Source organism: Nyctibius grandis, chromosome 5 (assembly GCF_013368605.1).
Source record: "Nyctibius grandis isolate bNycGra1 chromosome 5, bNycGra1.pri, whole genome shotgun sequence".
Lineage (NCBI taxonomy): Eukaryota > Metazoa > Chordata > Aves > Nyctibiiformes > Nyctibiidae > Nyctibius > Nyctibius grandis.
The window spans coordinates 30,094,679-30,110,406 of record NC_090662.1 but is presented as its reverse complement, the minus strand read 5'-3'; the positions used below and the strand labels follow the sequence as shown (position 1 = coordinate 30,110,406).

At 39.1% G+C, this 15,728-nt stretch overlaps 1 protein-coding gene across 1 annotated transcript in view; it reads left to right on the top strand.

The window, feature by feature from the left end:
* TES (testin LIM domain protein) overlaps positions 1 to 15,307 on the top strand; it is a 29,634-nt gene extending 14,327 nt beyond the window's left edge. Inside the window, exons 3-7 of the mRNA XM_068401433.1 lie at positions 6,220 to 6,472; positions 7,647 to 7,982; positions 11,332 to 11,547; positions 12,580 to 12,738; positions 13,924 to 15,307. Coding sequence (XP_068257534.1) covers positions 6,220 to 6,472; positions 7,647 to 7,982; positions 11,332 to 11,547; positions 12,580 to 12,738; positions 13,924 to 14,115 — 1,156 coding nt within the window. The 3' untranslated portion in view covers positions 14,116 to 15,307. The remainder of the gene's footprint in view (positions 1 to 6,219; positions 6,473 to 7,646; positions 7,983 to 11,331; positions 11,548 to 12,579; positions 12,739 to 13,923) is intronic.
* The last annotated feature ends 421 nt before the right edge of the window (positions 15,308 to 15,728 follow it).

Here is a 15,728-nt window from a genome sequence, read left to right as displayed (position 1 = left end):
GTGTAAACAGTTTTCAAAGGAAAAAATATATTAATGTGCTTTGCATGATACAGAGATTTTGGGAGTCCATCACTTGAACAGAAAGGGATGGATCCCAAATACCTGTTCACTTAGTCATGTTAGCCTTAAAGTCTGAAACTCTATTTTAAGTAGAACCAAGCTGTAACGGAAGTGAACAGAATATATTTTTTTGTAACATGAATGATGAGGAGCAGTTCAAGTTTAATCACTAATTTCACTATTACTTCTCTATAAAAGATAGGTGTGTAAGTAGGGATTGTAGTTAGAGGAACTCTTACTAATTGGTAAGAATAACTATGGTGGCTTGACCCCAGCCAGCAGCCAAGCACACGTGCAGCTGCTCACTCCCTGTCCCCTCACAGCAGCGTTGGGAAGAGAAGAGGAAGAACAGAAGTGAGAAAACTCATGGGTTGAAATACAGTCAGTTTAATAGGCGAAGCAAAGAGGAGGGGAGAAAAGTGATGCAAAGGCAGTCACTCACCACCTCCCACCAGCAGACAGATCCCCAGCCAGTCTCCAAGCAATGGCCACTTTGGAAGTCAAAAACCCGGCCTTCTTCATCCTCTACTCCATCTTATTGCTGAGCATGATATTACACAGTATGGAGTGTCCCTGTGGCCAGTTTGAGTCAGCTATGCCCCCTCCTAGCTTCTTGCCCACCTCCAGCTTGCTTGCTGAGGTGGGGATAGAGTCCAAAAAAGAGGAAGCCCTGATGCTGTGCAAGCACTGCTCAGCAATAGCAAGTGCTATCAACACTGGTTTAGCCACAAATCCAAGACACAGCACTGTATGGGCATTACGAAGAAAGGTACCTGCATGCCAGCTGGACCCAGTACAGTAAGCAAGGTGGTAGTTGTGTTTGCAGCATAGGCAGGCTGCAGTCCTTGCTGTGGTCTGTGCAAGGGTGACACTGCCCTCTCCTGGGTGGAGCTGAGGAGCTTCAGCAGATCATGTAATTCTTGTTCCCTGGTCTGATACATGAAAACTCTGATGTACATCAGAGCTAGGTGTAATTTCTCTGTGTTTCTGCACAAAAGAATCTCAGTTCTGCCTTCGAGCAGTCAGATTGGAAGGTGCGTGAAAAAATCCAAGTATACCTATCTAGTAGCAGAGTTTTACACAGAGTGGCTACACCATTCTCTCTTCTCTGTGCTGGGATCGTTTGGAAAATACCTCTTCTGGGGTGGCAAGTGCTCTTTAAGTTCCCTGTGCTATAATTCTTGGCACAGTGTGGGATGGCTGTATAAGTGCAAAACTGTTAATTTTGGCTAGCTAGTACCGAAATAGTGGTAAACAAAGCCCTTAGTAAAATTTGTTCCCAAATTTTGAAGTTCTGAAAGCCTCAGAGTGGTAAACTGAATGCAAAATGACTACAAGGAGAGCTACAGTCTACAATGGTAACTGAATGGTGGATAATTACCTGCTTTTTCTGAGTGTGTTAATAGTTTTTGCTTTTAAAATTGTCCTCAGAATCATGCTTCTATCCAAATGCAACAGCAGGGAGGGTCTTCTCAGTTCAGGTAGTAGGCTTCCTTCAGACTGCAAAACTGTCTCTGCAAAATTAGCAGGGCAGGGTACCTGCAAGAGACTGCTGCTCGGATGAATGTTTGCTCGTAGGGAATGTGTTTCCCACTACAGGGAAGAGTGGGACAGGAGTCAGAAGTTGCTAAAAGCAGGAGGGAAGGTTCTGACTTATCTTTGTCATGTATATACTGGAAATTGTCTCTGATACAGCTTGCCAAGATATTAAAAAGCTTCTGGAGACAAGCATCTTAAGCTTGGAAATTACAGTTTTCAGCATCTGGGTTCTCTGCATAGATGCAATCCCTGGAAGGTAGAGAGCGCTTTAAGTTGGCTTTAACATTTTCTGATACTAAGGCTGAGTACTAGTACTGAGGCTCAGTTCAAAGCATTTGCAATTACAATAGCTGCATTAATAGGAAGAAAACATAATAGAAGGAATTGTGGGGAGAGGTTTAGTCTTTCTGTATGGAGGACACAAGGCTCAAGACTTGCCAGAAATTTGTTGAGGGCTACTCTGTGCTTGTGGGTGCCCCCTCCTGTCACTAGGAGGCACTGCAAAGCCGGTGTAGGAGAGTCATGATCTGAATTACTCTTCCTCTCCATACACCAAAATATAGAAAAGTAGGAGGATTGATGACATTTGGTTTTAGAGAAGGAATTGTAAGACTTTGATCTTTGGTGTGTGTAGAAATCCAAGACAGGGGAATTCACCAGCCTGGGAAAGAGGATGGAATCTGCTTACCTTCCAAGACCTAGAAGCAAGACACAATCTACTAAAACTGTCTTTTATGGTGATATGCAACTTTTAATTCCACAAGTTTTGAAGCTTTATCCCTATCTTCCATGTTTTGAATGGGAAGATCTTCCCAAACAGCTGAGATTTGACCGTAGGAGCATTTCTCTCCTTTGCTGAAGTCCTGAGAGCTGTGAACACATAAGCAGGAGTCCCTAATACCTCCTTCAGTAGGGACCTTGCTGAATGTCCTCAAATGAAGGGGGAATCTTCTTGACAATACAGATGAAGAGAACAAGAAATCCTCACTGCCTGTCTTCTTGATAGAGCCGAAGGAGATAAAGTTAAGTCTATACATATACATGTGTTATATATATAAAGTCTGTGTGGGTATATAATAACAACTGGTTTTCCTGGCATATGTGAGGTGTTTGCTTTAACACCAAAAATAAAAATTAAGCATCACTTATCACAGATTTGTGAAGTATAAGTTTGAGGTAATGGGATGGGGTCGCTTCAGTAAGATAGCTGTATCGTAGTCAAAGAAATGACCAGCTGATCTATTTTAAGTAGAAGTACTTGGCCATATCCCTTCTGCAGAAGGGACAGTGACTAATGAACGGGACTGTGATGTGGCAACTTAGTGGAAGAAGGTATGACTAAACTGTAAATGGTACTCTGCAAGAAGAGTTATGTGTGTGACTGTCAACTGGATATCTTTTAGGACTGGAAATTATTCAAGAAAAGGGATTATAAATCAGGACAGGAAACCTTTTCTTGGCCGTTAGCAGTGTACAGACGTCTTCATGTGGCTGAGATCCAGAGGAGCCTTGGGGAGCAGGGGAAATGGCAACAGCCTCGGGGATTTTCCTTCGACTTACTGAGATTTGCTGACAGTTGTGACTCAGCATGTGTCACATTCTTTCTGGATTGTTTTCTCCTTCATTTGGAGACTTAATTATCCATGGGTCTCTAATGCCAGGGCCACTACACTTGTAATTTTGTAACATAGCCCCTGTAACGCTTCTTGTAAACTCCATGTAGGCAAAGAGTCATTCACTTATCTCCTTGCTCTTTCAAGATTAACATTAGACTGAAATGTACGCAGTCAAATTCTTAATTTAAGTAAATCTGGGGTAGGGGGAGATTAGCGAGTACCTAGTTCTTTTCAATGCCAGTATAAAGCACAGTAATTCTATGCCAGTTTTCACAGTGGGACCCAGGAAGGACCTGAGGACAAGTTGTATGCTTTCACTTCTTTGCAAGTATCTGTTCATCTATTTATCAGGAAAACAGAAAATCTCTCAAGGATATTGAAATTAGTGAAACATGTTAAGCCTTAAAGGTGGGACTGAGGATGATAAAAGCAATTGAGTCAGGTATCTCTCCTAGTTGGAAGCAGAAACAGGATCTGAAAGCTGTTCTGCATTCTGAGAGAATACTACTAGAAAATAAATATAAAAGGTGCCCTTGTGGCTTTTCCAGTACCTGTGAAAGTCTCAGGGGAAGAATTCCACCACAGCTTGTTGGGGTTGGTCTGTTCTCTGCAGGCTGTCGATGCTGCTTCACTGTAGTTGGATGCTGTACAGAGCGGGGAGAGCTGCACAAACTGTCATGGTGCTGTTGGGACCGCACAGGCAGTACGACAATATGAATTGTTCTTACTGAGTTCTGTTTTGCAATCAGAACAGTTCCAGACAGCAAGACTATACTTTACTTGCACAAGTCTGTGCAGGTTACCTGAGAATGTCTGTCTGTTCACCAGCGTTATTAGATCACATCATGTTAAGAGGCAAGACTAAAACTGAGGCTTACTATTGCTAACAACTTCCGTTGAACAATAGCTTACCAGATACTTTCTTCACTTTTTTCAAACAGGCTAACTGCCTGAATTCACGTTGCATGTGTGCTGTGAGGCATATAGCTATGTGATGGTCATGTTATAATAATGAACTAAACCTGCAAAAAGTAAGACCTGATTCTGTCACCTAGTGTTAGATCTCAAAGAAGATACAATTGAGAATTGGTAATAAGGTATTATCATATGCACACCTTAAGATGAACAAAGTGAATATAAATTGCTTTATTAGTATATTAAATAATATCTAAGTATTAGCTGGGTGAAGGACTCATGTAGACTGATGCTGAAAATCTTGCAAAATTTGATGTTGCGAGTGCGTGAGATGCATAGTAGAGCATTTAGGCTTAATGGGCAATGCTAGTTCATGCTTGAATGTTTTGCTAAGCTGGGAGATTGCAAAGTGCTTAGTGTTTACTAGGTATCCAGATAAGTACGAACTTTGAAATTCTGTAATCTTACTTGTTGTGGGAATGAGTTGGAAGTCATGCAAGCTGTCAGATGGCCTACGCTTCAATTATTGATCTCTTTAGGTTTTTATGTATTTGAAAGCAGAGTCTGTTCTGCTTAACATTCTTGTTTTGCTCGTTATTTTTAGAGTGGAGTGGCTCATTTCTATTGCAGAGTTAGCTATTTTTATTTGGAGTGTGCTTCATAACTTAGGTTACCATAACTTACAGTTGCTGTATAATCACATCACACACTGAAGTGATAGTACCCCACATCATAAACCAGTGTACATACGTAGTGCGTATCTTTAGGGCTGGCTGTGCATTGCTTCACGTGACCAGTTGTATCCAGGTCCTCCTTCTTCCTTGCTTTCCCATCACCTGATGGGGAGGCTGTAGTCATGGCACGTTCTTGTCATGTACCTTATCTTAAGGCACCCAATAGGTACATATCTGCCTTCAAAGCTTTAGAAAGCAAGATGCAGAACAACATTAGAGTTCAATGGGTTTTGGCAAGCGGGGTTGAGAAGCATTTTATAGGTAGTAGTTTTATGCTATTTGCTATGTGAAGAATAAATAATGGGGTAAAATATTATTCATTCCTCTTCAAAATCTAGAGAATCCAGAAGGTTTATCTGTTTTCTTAGGCTATAATAAGAACCTGTAGTTAACACCCAGCTTCACTAATTTCCATACACTGTGACTGACTGCTTTGAACTGAAGTTCTGGGGAAGCCATGAATAAATAGTAAACTAGCTTGTCTAATCCAAGGTTCTGTTTATTATATGTGAATTGTTTAATTATGCTTAAGGTAATAAATTGCTATCTAATATTTCTTAACCAAAGGAGTTCAAATGTGTTGTATAGGAAAGAATACCATTTATATCTAAGTAAAGCCTTCTACCTTTTAAGGATGTTATCTGCAAAAATTCTCTGTACAGCATATGTCAGAGTACCTCTGACTTGGTTCAGAGCCTTTTGAAAGGCTTTGTCCATATAAGCCTTTCACTTTTCTTCCATCTTTGCTTTTAAATGCTGAATGTTGAACAGAACTTGGTGCAATTACACTGTATATATGTCTGTATGCATTTTTTTTTCCTTTCTAGGAAATATTTGTTTCCACTTGATAGCAACCTGTGATAACCAAGTTATCATGCATACAGTGAAATGCATATGAAGAAAATAGTGTAGCGTGTGTAATTTTGAGTGTATAAAGAGAACCTGAAAAACTAAAAGCGCAAATAAGTGATTGCTGGGAGGGATCATGTTGATGCATTTAAGTTAACTCATGGGTTACTATCGATAATAAATCTGGTAGGTGGGTGATAATGGACATGTATGTGTGTGATCAGTACTGATTTGTAACTGAAAGAATAATATAGCATCATATTCAAAATGCATTAGTGTAGTTGACTGATATGTATCTGATCACAATCTTTGTGAACAAAGAATGTAAATAATACAACAGGAGAAATTGAGAATATCCACAGGATGTGTTTGACATATTGCAGAATAACTTGTATATTCCCTAATCAAAGCACTGAAAACAACGTTTTGAGTTCCCAGGGATGTTGTTACTACATGTGCAGCTGGTGTGAGATTTAATTTTCTGTTGCTGTTTCCATAAATTTCAGAAAAATATGCCGCAACTGCAAATGTGGCCAGGAAGAGCATGATGTCCTTACAAGCAATGAGGAAGATCGAAAAGTGGGGAAACTCTTTGAAGACACAAAATACACGACCCTTATTGCAAAGCTGAAGAATGATGGCATTCCCATGTATAAACGCAATGTAATGATACTGACTAATCCAGTGCCAGCCAAGAAGAACATATCCATCAATACTGTGACTTATGAGTGGGCTCCTCCTGTTCAGAATCAGACACTTGTAAGTCCGGTTCACTTTTTCTTCATGTTTGAGGCAGGAGTTAACAGGAGATAGAGAAGTAGAGCTTACCAGAAGGATAAATTTGCCTCTTGTAGTCGTCTTTTCTTCCTCCTCAAAACTGAAAATACGTTAAACAGAGGCCTGTTTAACGAGTCTTGCCTCTGTCATCTTTCAGATATGGATGCTTGTCTATGGAACTTCTTGAGAACCAGGGAGATGAGGTGGTTTTTAATAGATAGGATTAAGCATTATCTGCTAAGTCCCTGGCATCCAATTTCTCTAACCTGCCTTTTTTTATAAACTTGAAAAATTTGCATGGAGTGTGGGCTTAAAAGCTGGGGGGGGGTGGAGGGGGGAGGGGGTGCAGAACCAACCCCACAACAATTTATGTCATTGTTTAAAGTTAAGAGTAACACTCAGTCTTGCATATAGCTTTTACTGTATATGGTAAGAACAAGGTCAGTGTTGACATCTAAAAGAGCAACTCTTTTCCAGTATGTTTTCAGCTGAAGTAGATGAGATGGTAGATAGCCTTCTGAGGATTTTGCTTCACTTTTCAAACTTAAGTTGCTAATTTACTGTACTGCACTGTTGCATGATCCATGCCGGAATCATGTTAGGTCTGACTTACCTGTCAAAATATCCTTTTTCAGTGAATTAATCAAACCTTGTGTATCTGAATTGTCTGTTACTTAACGTTCAGTTATTGCTTTGATTTTCAGGCTTGTCCTTGCTTTATTAAAACTAGAGGGTTTTTTCCTTTATTTAGCTAGAAGTATTTCTGTAATGGGCTGTGTGCCCCAGGCAGGCTATTTCAGCTTCTACTTTTTAAAGCTGTCCTGATGATCAGTAGTTTTAGATAGCTTTGAAGAGACAAAGTGCTGTGTAAATGTTAATTATTCTTTACTCTGAGAAGTAATAACTCTATTCTGCGTGTTGTAAAAGACTTAAAAGGAAGCCTGTCTCTTACTCTGGGAAGAAGCTGATTAATGCATCTGCTGTATTTTATCTCAATCTACTGTGTTTCAGGAGCTCAATGTTTATGGAAAGAACCTTGTTTTTGACAAACTTGACTGTTGCTAACAACAGTAGAGATGATTTTAGTTGCGTGTGTGCTTAAAAGGATGGGTCTATAGTTGAAGTGGCATCTGATATCTAATTCCTTCTGGTTCAGGCTAGGCAGTATATGCAGATGCTACCAAAGGAGAAGCAGCCTGTTGCTGGCTCGGAAGGCGCACAGTACAGGAAGAAGCAGTTGGCTAAGCAGCTGCCTGCTCATGATCAGGATCCTTCAAAATGCCATGAGCTCTCCCCCAATGAAGTTAAGCAGATGGAACAATTTGTGAAGAAGTACAAAAATGAGGCGCTTGGCGTAGGAGATGTTAAGCTCCCTGGTGATGTGGGAACGAGAGCTACTGACAAGAATAACATGAACAGTGCTGACAGAGGCACCTCAGCTGCTGTAGGAGCGATGGAGGACAAGTCCCCAGATCAGAAGGCATCTCAGTATGTAAGTATAAGAAAGGAAAGATAAAACAAGGAGGTATATTTACCATCCGAGTTCTCTCTTTGGTTGTTTTAACACAATTAACTTGTTTGTTAACTTGGAATAGTGGAAATCTGGGGAGGGAAAGAAAGAAGGGGAAATGGAAAACATTGTGAATGTCTGCACAGAACCCTGGTTTCTGACCGTATTTAGTGCATTGCAGCAAATAACTTCCAAGGTGACCTTTTCATCCTCATTGCAACAACATGTTAGCTTGGAGGTGTAGTATAGCAGGGTGGCTTTTACAGAATAATCATCAAGAAACTTGTCTAGTCTTACAGACAAATTGCTACACTTCTCTCCTCTTGAAGAGTTTAGTCTAATTTTAGAAGCCTGTTTTCTCCTCTTTCTTGGAAAAGCACCAAAATTACCCGCTTGACAAATTGTGTTTAAAATTAAATGAAACTAGGAAATAATAAAGTAACATATCTCCCTCCAATGTCCAACAAGCCAAGCCATATAAAGGCTGTTTTGACTAGCCGCCTTTTCATATTCAGATCTGGTTTTTTTCTTTGATCTATTTTTTTCTTTGGCATCTGATTTCTGCCTTGTAATAGCTCAACCGAAAATAAGGTATGTAAAATTACCCAGTTTTCACTGATATTTCTAAAGCTATAGCCTTAATGAAGTATTTCTGCCATAACTTGCTAACTTCTGCTGTGCATGTCTCTGCTACCAATTATGAATACAAGATAGGGGTGGGAGTACTGAAGTAACATTAGTTTAGTGAAGGTGGATCTTCACTTCAGAGTGGCAAAAGCTCCTATAACTTGATTTCCAGAAATGTTACTATTATATGTATGAATCCCCAAAATTATTTGTCTCCAAGTTAGTTACAGAAAATGAATATGCAAGTTCTAGATGGAGATAAAAGTTTGTTAACGTGGTTGTGGAATATGGCTTTCACGGTTATCGGGTGGTGTGGTGTGCTTTTTTGGTGTGTTTTTGTTGTTGTTTGTTTTTTAAACTGATGGAGTATATTAGTTCTGCTGTAACTCATGTGGAATATAAAATTAATACTTAAGTTTTAGCTTCGAACATGCACACTTAGCTTAATCAGTATTACGCTGTGCTATTTGGTTACCTGTAGCTACTTTGTAAAATTAATTAGTTAGTTACTTTTGCTATTATCTTATCGTGGAGATTCCAAGATACTAACAAGTTACTTTATAGTGGCTTGACTAGGTTGCTGTCATTTTGTGTTAACTCGGCCTCTCCTGCTGGGTTACTTCTAGTTTCACCGCAGCAATTCTTCACTTACCTCCTCAAGAAAGACCTGCAGAAATACATGCCTTGCATTGTACCCCGCTGGCCAACTGGCTTGGACTGCATTAAGTCAAGGGCAGGAGACACTTTGTCCTCTTGAGTGATGGTATCAAAAGGTGCTTCGTTTTTACATTACACCTATTTATCACTTCCAAAGTTTTCTTACTCGAGCACCTGAGTATACCTCCTACTGTTTAGGCCAGTCCTATCTCATCCCTTTGCACAGTGATTTAGAAAGAGGCTTAGAAGTGTTTAATAGTGTAAGTGAATAATTGAATTGCTTATCTATTGTTAAGTACTGAGTTTGCCCTGGGCTAAATAATCATGATTTAGATATATTATTTTTAAGTATTTTTTTGTCTGATTTTGCAACGTGACTTAGTCTCGGCTATATGCTGTAGCATTATCTCAACTTTTTTATTTAGCAGTTCAAAATAAACAGGTATAGAGAAGAGCTCTTAAATACCTTGCAGAAGAACTGCCATCCTGGTCTACACTTTTTTCTATCCATTAGTTCTGCATCTCTGCTCTCCAAATTTTCTTGTACATTGTCTTGCAGACTGAGTCTGAAAGCATGTATTCCTGTAGCTGCGGTAAATATAATCTTTTGGAAAAATTAATATTTGTTATAGGAATGGATTGCAATTCTTTTAAACCTGATTTAAAAAAAAAAAAAAACACCAATAAAAAACCAACCAGGTCTCCACTATTAATGTAAATGTATCTATAATAATTGCCTCTGTGTTTAAAAAAAAAAAAGTTTACTTCATCATGATTAAAAGCTGAATAACAGAAAATGGATATTCAGCATATTTTCATCTTGTAAAAAAGCAAATCTCTTTATGCACCTTTTAACCACCTAGGCTGGGGATGTTGCAAACGGTACGTAAATAAATCATCTTGCCCTCATCTGTGTCCATACAACTACTAAACCTTCCAACTGACTCGTCTTGGCGTATGAGGTCTAATGTAGAAAGAAGAGTCAAAAAGCTTTATGTACATATATTTTTAAAGTTGCCCTTTCATTAGTTCCCCTTTCATTCTGTTCCAAGGCCGTTCTTCCTCCCATTTTGATGTCTTTCTATGTATATTTTGAAATTGCTTGCCTGAAACAAGTGTGGTGATCTGATCAATATGCCTTACAGCTGAGACACTTTAAAAAAAAAAAAAACCTACATATATACACACACAATTAAAAACTGAGGCCATTTGTGGCTGGGCTTGTAATGATGTGAATCACAGAGAAAACCTTCTCAGGATGTTCAATCCAGTCACAGACCAACTGGAGTGCAGGAAATGCCAAGCTGGTGATTAAACTGTAGATTGAAATTTTTGTTTCAGTAACATAAACCACCTGTGTTTTTTGACTTGATGACAAAACCCTGTCACTAAGCAGGTACAGGGCAGAAGACTGACTGTGGACTTCTTGAAACTATTTGTAGTGTAGCTGTGTTCATAAACTCTGTAGTCCCTTTTCCATAATCACTCTCCCATCCTAAGATCGTTAATCACAGACTATTGGCCAACAACCATGAGTGACTAGTGTCCTTAAAACACAGCTTTAAACAGAACGAGTTTGAAATATTCACAATTTTTTTCTCACCAGTCATGCAGATATGGCTTGATCTTCTCACAACCTACAATTACAGCCATTTTCTTGTCATGTGTTCTAGTCAGTTAGCTTTGATGGAGGCTCGTAATTATTTCCTTATTCTTGAGCGTGTAAGGCTTATAGAACATAACATGAATTTTGATTGCCTGTTGTTTTTTTTAAGAACGACTGTAGCTGCAAGAATGTGAATATGGCAAAATACAATAATCTATTGAAATAGCACTAGTGCTATGTCAGTACAATGTACATTGTCTTGAATTGCTTAGCTAAACCTGTACTGTGGCACCATGTCACCCTACTGTCTGATTGTGGGAGTACACTAATGATTTCATTTCAGTCTGGGAAGGTGGGATTTATTAAATATGTCAGTAATGTGTAATTGCTATAAATTGCCTCTTCAAAGACTTATTTAACTTGGTAATAATGTCTTTCCAGTCCTGCTATCGCTGCAAACTGAGCATGAAAGAAGGTGACCCAGCTGTCTACGCAGAACGTGCTGGATATGACAAGTTGTGGCACCCAGCTTGTTTTGTCTGTTGCACCTGCAGTGAGCTTCTAGTAGACATGATCTATTTCTGGAAGAATGGTAACCTGTACTGTGGAAGACACTATTGTGATAGTGAAAAACCCCGCTGTGCTGGATGTGATGAGGTAGGAAATATCCTAGTCCTTTGTTTTAGCACACAAGTTTGCTCCCATGAGAAGCGAATATGATTTTTAGTAAAATATTTCAGTACAGGGACATGATGTGCCTTCACCAGTGTTAGCTGATTTTAGTTGCAAGGAACTGAAACTGATGTGGACACACCACATTCGGGAAGATCCGTAGTTTGCTTTGGATTTGGTGGGGATTTTGTGCGGTCTACAGGGGCATAGGATGTAATACACGAGTGCAAATTCTTCGAAGTCCCGGTTAAGTGTTTTTTTCCTCATGAAGGGCACTAGGGGGAGTGCCGTACTAAATTACACCTTGTGCAGCATACAGAGAACAGCCTGCCTGGTGTCTTTGGCATCTGTTGGCTCTTAATAAATGAAATGGAGGCTTTTGGAAAACAGTCACAGAAGCGGATGCATTCATTTTTGTTGTTCACAGAATCACAGAATCAATCAGGTTGGAAGAGACCTCTGGGATCATCGAGTCCAACCAGTGCCCTGACACCACCATGTCAACTAGACCATGGCACTAAGTGCCATGTCCAGTCTTTTCTTAAACACATCCAGAGATGGTGACTCCACCACCTCCCTGGGCAGCCCGTTCCAATGTCTAATGACCCTTTCTGAGAAGAAATTCTTCCTAATGTCTAACCTGAACCTCCCCTGGCGAAGCTTGAGGCTGTGTCTTCTTGTCCTATCGCTAGTTGCCTGGGACAAGAGGCCAACTCCCACTTCACTACAACCTCCCTTCAGGTAGTTGTAGACTGCAATAAGGTCACCTCTGAGCCTCCTCTTCTCCAGGCTAAACAACCTCAGCCGTTCCTCATAAGTCAGACCCTCCAGACCCTTCACCAGCTTGGTTGCCCTCCTCTGGACTCGCTCCAACACCTCGCTCCACCTGTTGAAGTTATTTGAAACAGTGGAATCTCCAGGAGCTTCGTGGAAATTACAAAACATCCTGAGGCTAGCTTTATTAAAATAAATGCTATTCAGTGCATATATTAACATTTGTTTGTATCTTCCTCATAGCTAATATTCAGCAATGAATATACTCAAGCGGAAGGTCAAAACTGGCATCTGAAACACTTCTGCTGTTTTGACTGTGATTGCGTTTTGGCTGGGGAGATCTATGTAATGGTGAATGACAAGCCAGTCTGCAAACCCTGCTACGTGAAGAACCATGCTGCGGTAAGATCCTTACACATGCGTTGGTGCTGTGAAGAAAGGGAACGTACATCTGTGGAGCTTGAAAATGTTACTTTCTCTCAGTGTGGGAGTACCTGAAGAGTATAAATTGAATGCAAGTTTAGGCTCAAGTCAATCATCTTTTTCCCCTTTGAAAAAAAACTCAAAAGCAGACAAGTATTTTGTCAATTCATAAGCTTGAAAAAAGCCACTGGCGATGGGGGAGGCTGTTCTGAAAATACCTTTAACTTTGCCGGTGGTGAAGCAGGATTTTATAACAGGAGGATTAAGGTAGGTGAAGATGAGCAATGCTGCTAAAGGTTTAGTTCGTATTGATCATAGTTCATTGTTACTAGTGGGATTTAACTTCAGCTGGTCTGCTAAGTGGCAACTGCAAGCTAAGTACTTTGTTTCTTGGTCTTTCTAACCACATGAGTTACAAAGGAGAGTGACAGGCTAAAGCTAGAAGTTTGGGAAAGGATGGTAGTTCTCAATTCCTAGTTATGCTGGGAACTCTAATCTGAGATGATGGTCCATTCATATCTACCAATTAACTAGCTATTAGTTGGGAGTTCAGTCTAATGTGCATCTAAACTGTTTGTATAGTTAATTGAGGGAAAAACTACTTATGTGGCAGTTAATAATCTTCTGAAGTAGGTATGAAGAATTATCTTTTTGGAGAGGCTTTTTTTTCTCTTAAAACATTAACTACCTTGAGATCTAAATGATAATTTCTGACAAACAGATTTTTAAGATTAATTACACCCAAGACTTTCCAGTAACCTTTAATTCTTTGGCGTTGCTTTACAGCTGCCAATGCACAGGAAGATCTGTAACTAATCTCTTCAAATGTGTGGATTAATATATGAAGATCTGTGCTATTTGGCATTACAAGTTTTTATAATTATTTGGGCATTGAGAAATCCTAACCATCATAACTGTCTAAGTGTAGTCCCTGCAGCAATTAACTTCTTGTGTGCATTTTATTATTTTCTTTTTTGTCCTCAGCTGCATTTCGATTGGAAACTCTGCTTTAAAAATAAAGAAAAATCAAAAGCTGGAGACTTATTTCAAAGGCTTCTTTTAACACCTGTCTCTCTTCTCCAAAAACATTTAAGAATTCCAGCTTTTATTGTCTTGTAAAGAAGGTCTGTATGCTTCATTTAAGTGTTATTTGTTTCTAAACAGACCTGCCAAGGCTGTCATAATGCTATAGATCCAGAAGTTCAGCGTGTGACATACAGCAGCTTCAACTGGCATGCTACGCAGGAATGCTTCTTGTGTTCCTGTTGCAGCAAGTGTCTAATTGGCCAGAAGTTCATGCCGGTGGAAGGTATGGTCTTTTGCTCAGTGGAATGTAAGAAGAAGATGATGTCTTAAGAGAAGACATGCACAGAACCAAGCATTGCTGTGTTTCAAAGGCTCTTGCATTTCTACTGTAAAATATATAGTATCGGGGCATTTAAAGTTATTGAAAGTATTAAATAGCATTTTCCCAAAGATTTTTTTTTCTAATGACTAGAACTTGCTATGTAATCTTCATTTCTTAGCCATAATACTACTTTCTTTTTTGGAATATTGTTCCTGAGACTTCTGTCAAATGACTTCATATCCCAGAAATGTAAGAAAAAAATGTGTTATGAACTGTATACACTTTAAGGGAGCTCTTCACCGTGAAGGATTTTTTTGCTGTATCTTGTCTAATGGAAGAAGAAAATGTGAAAATGCTCCATTTTTCTTGTTTTTTTATGATAAATGTAACTCTTCCACTTTTGGTTTCACTGATTTATCATTTTTACAGTTTCCCTGCTTTCATCAAGCACTTTAGACAAAATGATCAGCTTTACTGCCACATACAGTTTTGTTCACTAGACCTCAAGTATGCAGGGAGAATGAAGCTTAAAACAAACAGTTGTCTGTAACCATTTGCTTGTTGTTGACACATGGGTTCTTGAGGGATAGTAACTACTCTCACATCTATTTTGTAAAGTAACTCTGCACCAGTAGAAGACTGTTGGCTCATGTTTTTCCAGGCATGAACAGTTGTAAGAAAAGTTTTCATTTTATGAATATTGAAGTTACTTTACGGATTTTCTTTTTGATGGGTAAGGGGGGGAGAAAATATAAGAGGGGAATCTTGCCCAGATTTAAAAAAAAGTTTAAAAATTCACCAGCGTTAGTAGGTGTCACTCTTTTCCTTTCAGAACTGGCCTCTGTTTTTTCATGAATGTTCTTTTCATAAATTGTGCCTTCTATCAGAGGGACGTGGCATACAATACTGTATGCATTTCCAAGAATGTCATTCTGCAGAAGGATCATACTTAGGCTTCTGATTTGTAAGTTCTTAACCAAAGCACGAATAAGTATTTCCCAGAAGACTTCCAGTATTTGAGTGAAAAAAATCACAGCTGTGTATTAGCTTTGCTTACTAGGTAAACCAAATGTGTCATTCTCTTTCTTTTTCTTAAGAATTACAGATCTACAGTGAAACTTGTTAGCTATCTTTGTGCCAAACAGTGAATGGAAAGTCTTTGGCCTAAAAAAAAAAAAAATAAAATTTTTAAAAAATCTATGCAAGTCTTATGTTCAGCTCTTTTTTAAGTTTTATGGTGGGTGTGTTGTAACACTTACAAATAAGAATCAGTGTTGCTCACTTGAGTTGTCTGCTAGTTCTGTTCTTGTTGAATCCACTTTAGGGGAGGGAAAGAGGAGGGAAAATGTTTTGCTACTTCTCTTTAGTTTTGACATTATTTCCAAAAAAACTTTAGGCCTGTGTTACTGTAAAGTGCTTATTGTCTTGTGTAATACTGTTGGTGTGCTTTACAAGTGCAAAACAATGGGTCTTGTTGCAACAAATACACAACTTAAAACTTAGTGTGAATTTACTTTTTGTTCATATAAGCTATGGCCTTAGTTATATTTTAAGACATAGCACAAGAAGTTTTGAACTCACACAGGTGAGCTAGTGTGCTGAGAAAATAAAGTGCATTGTG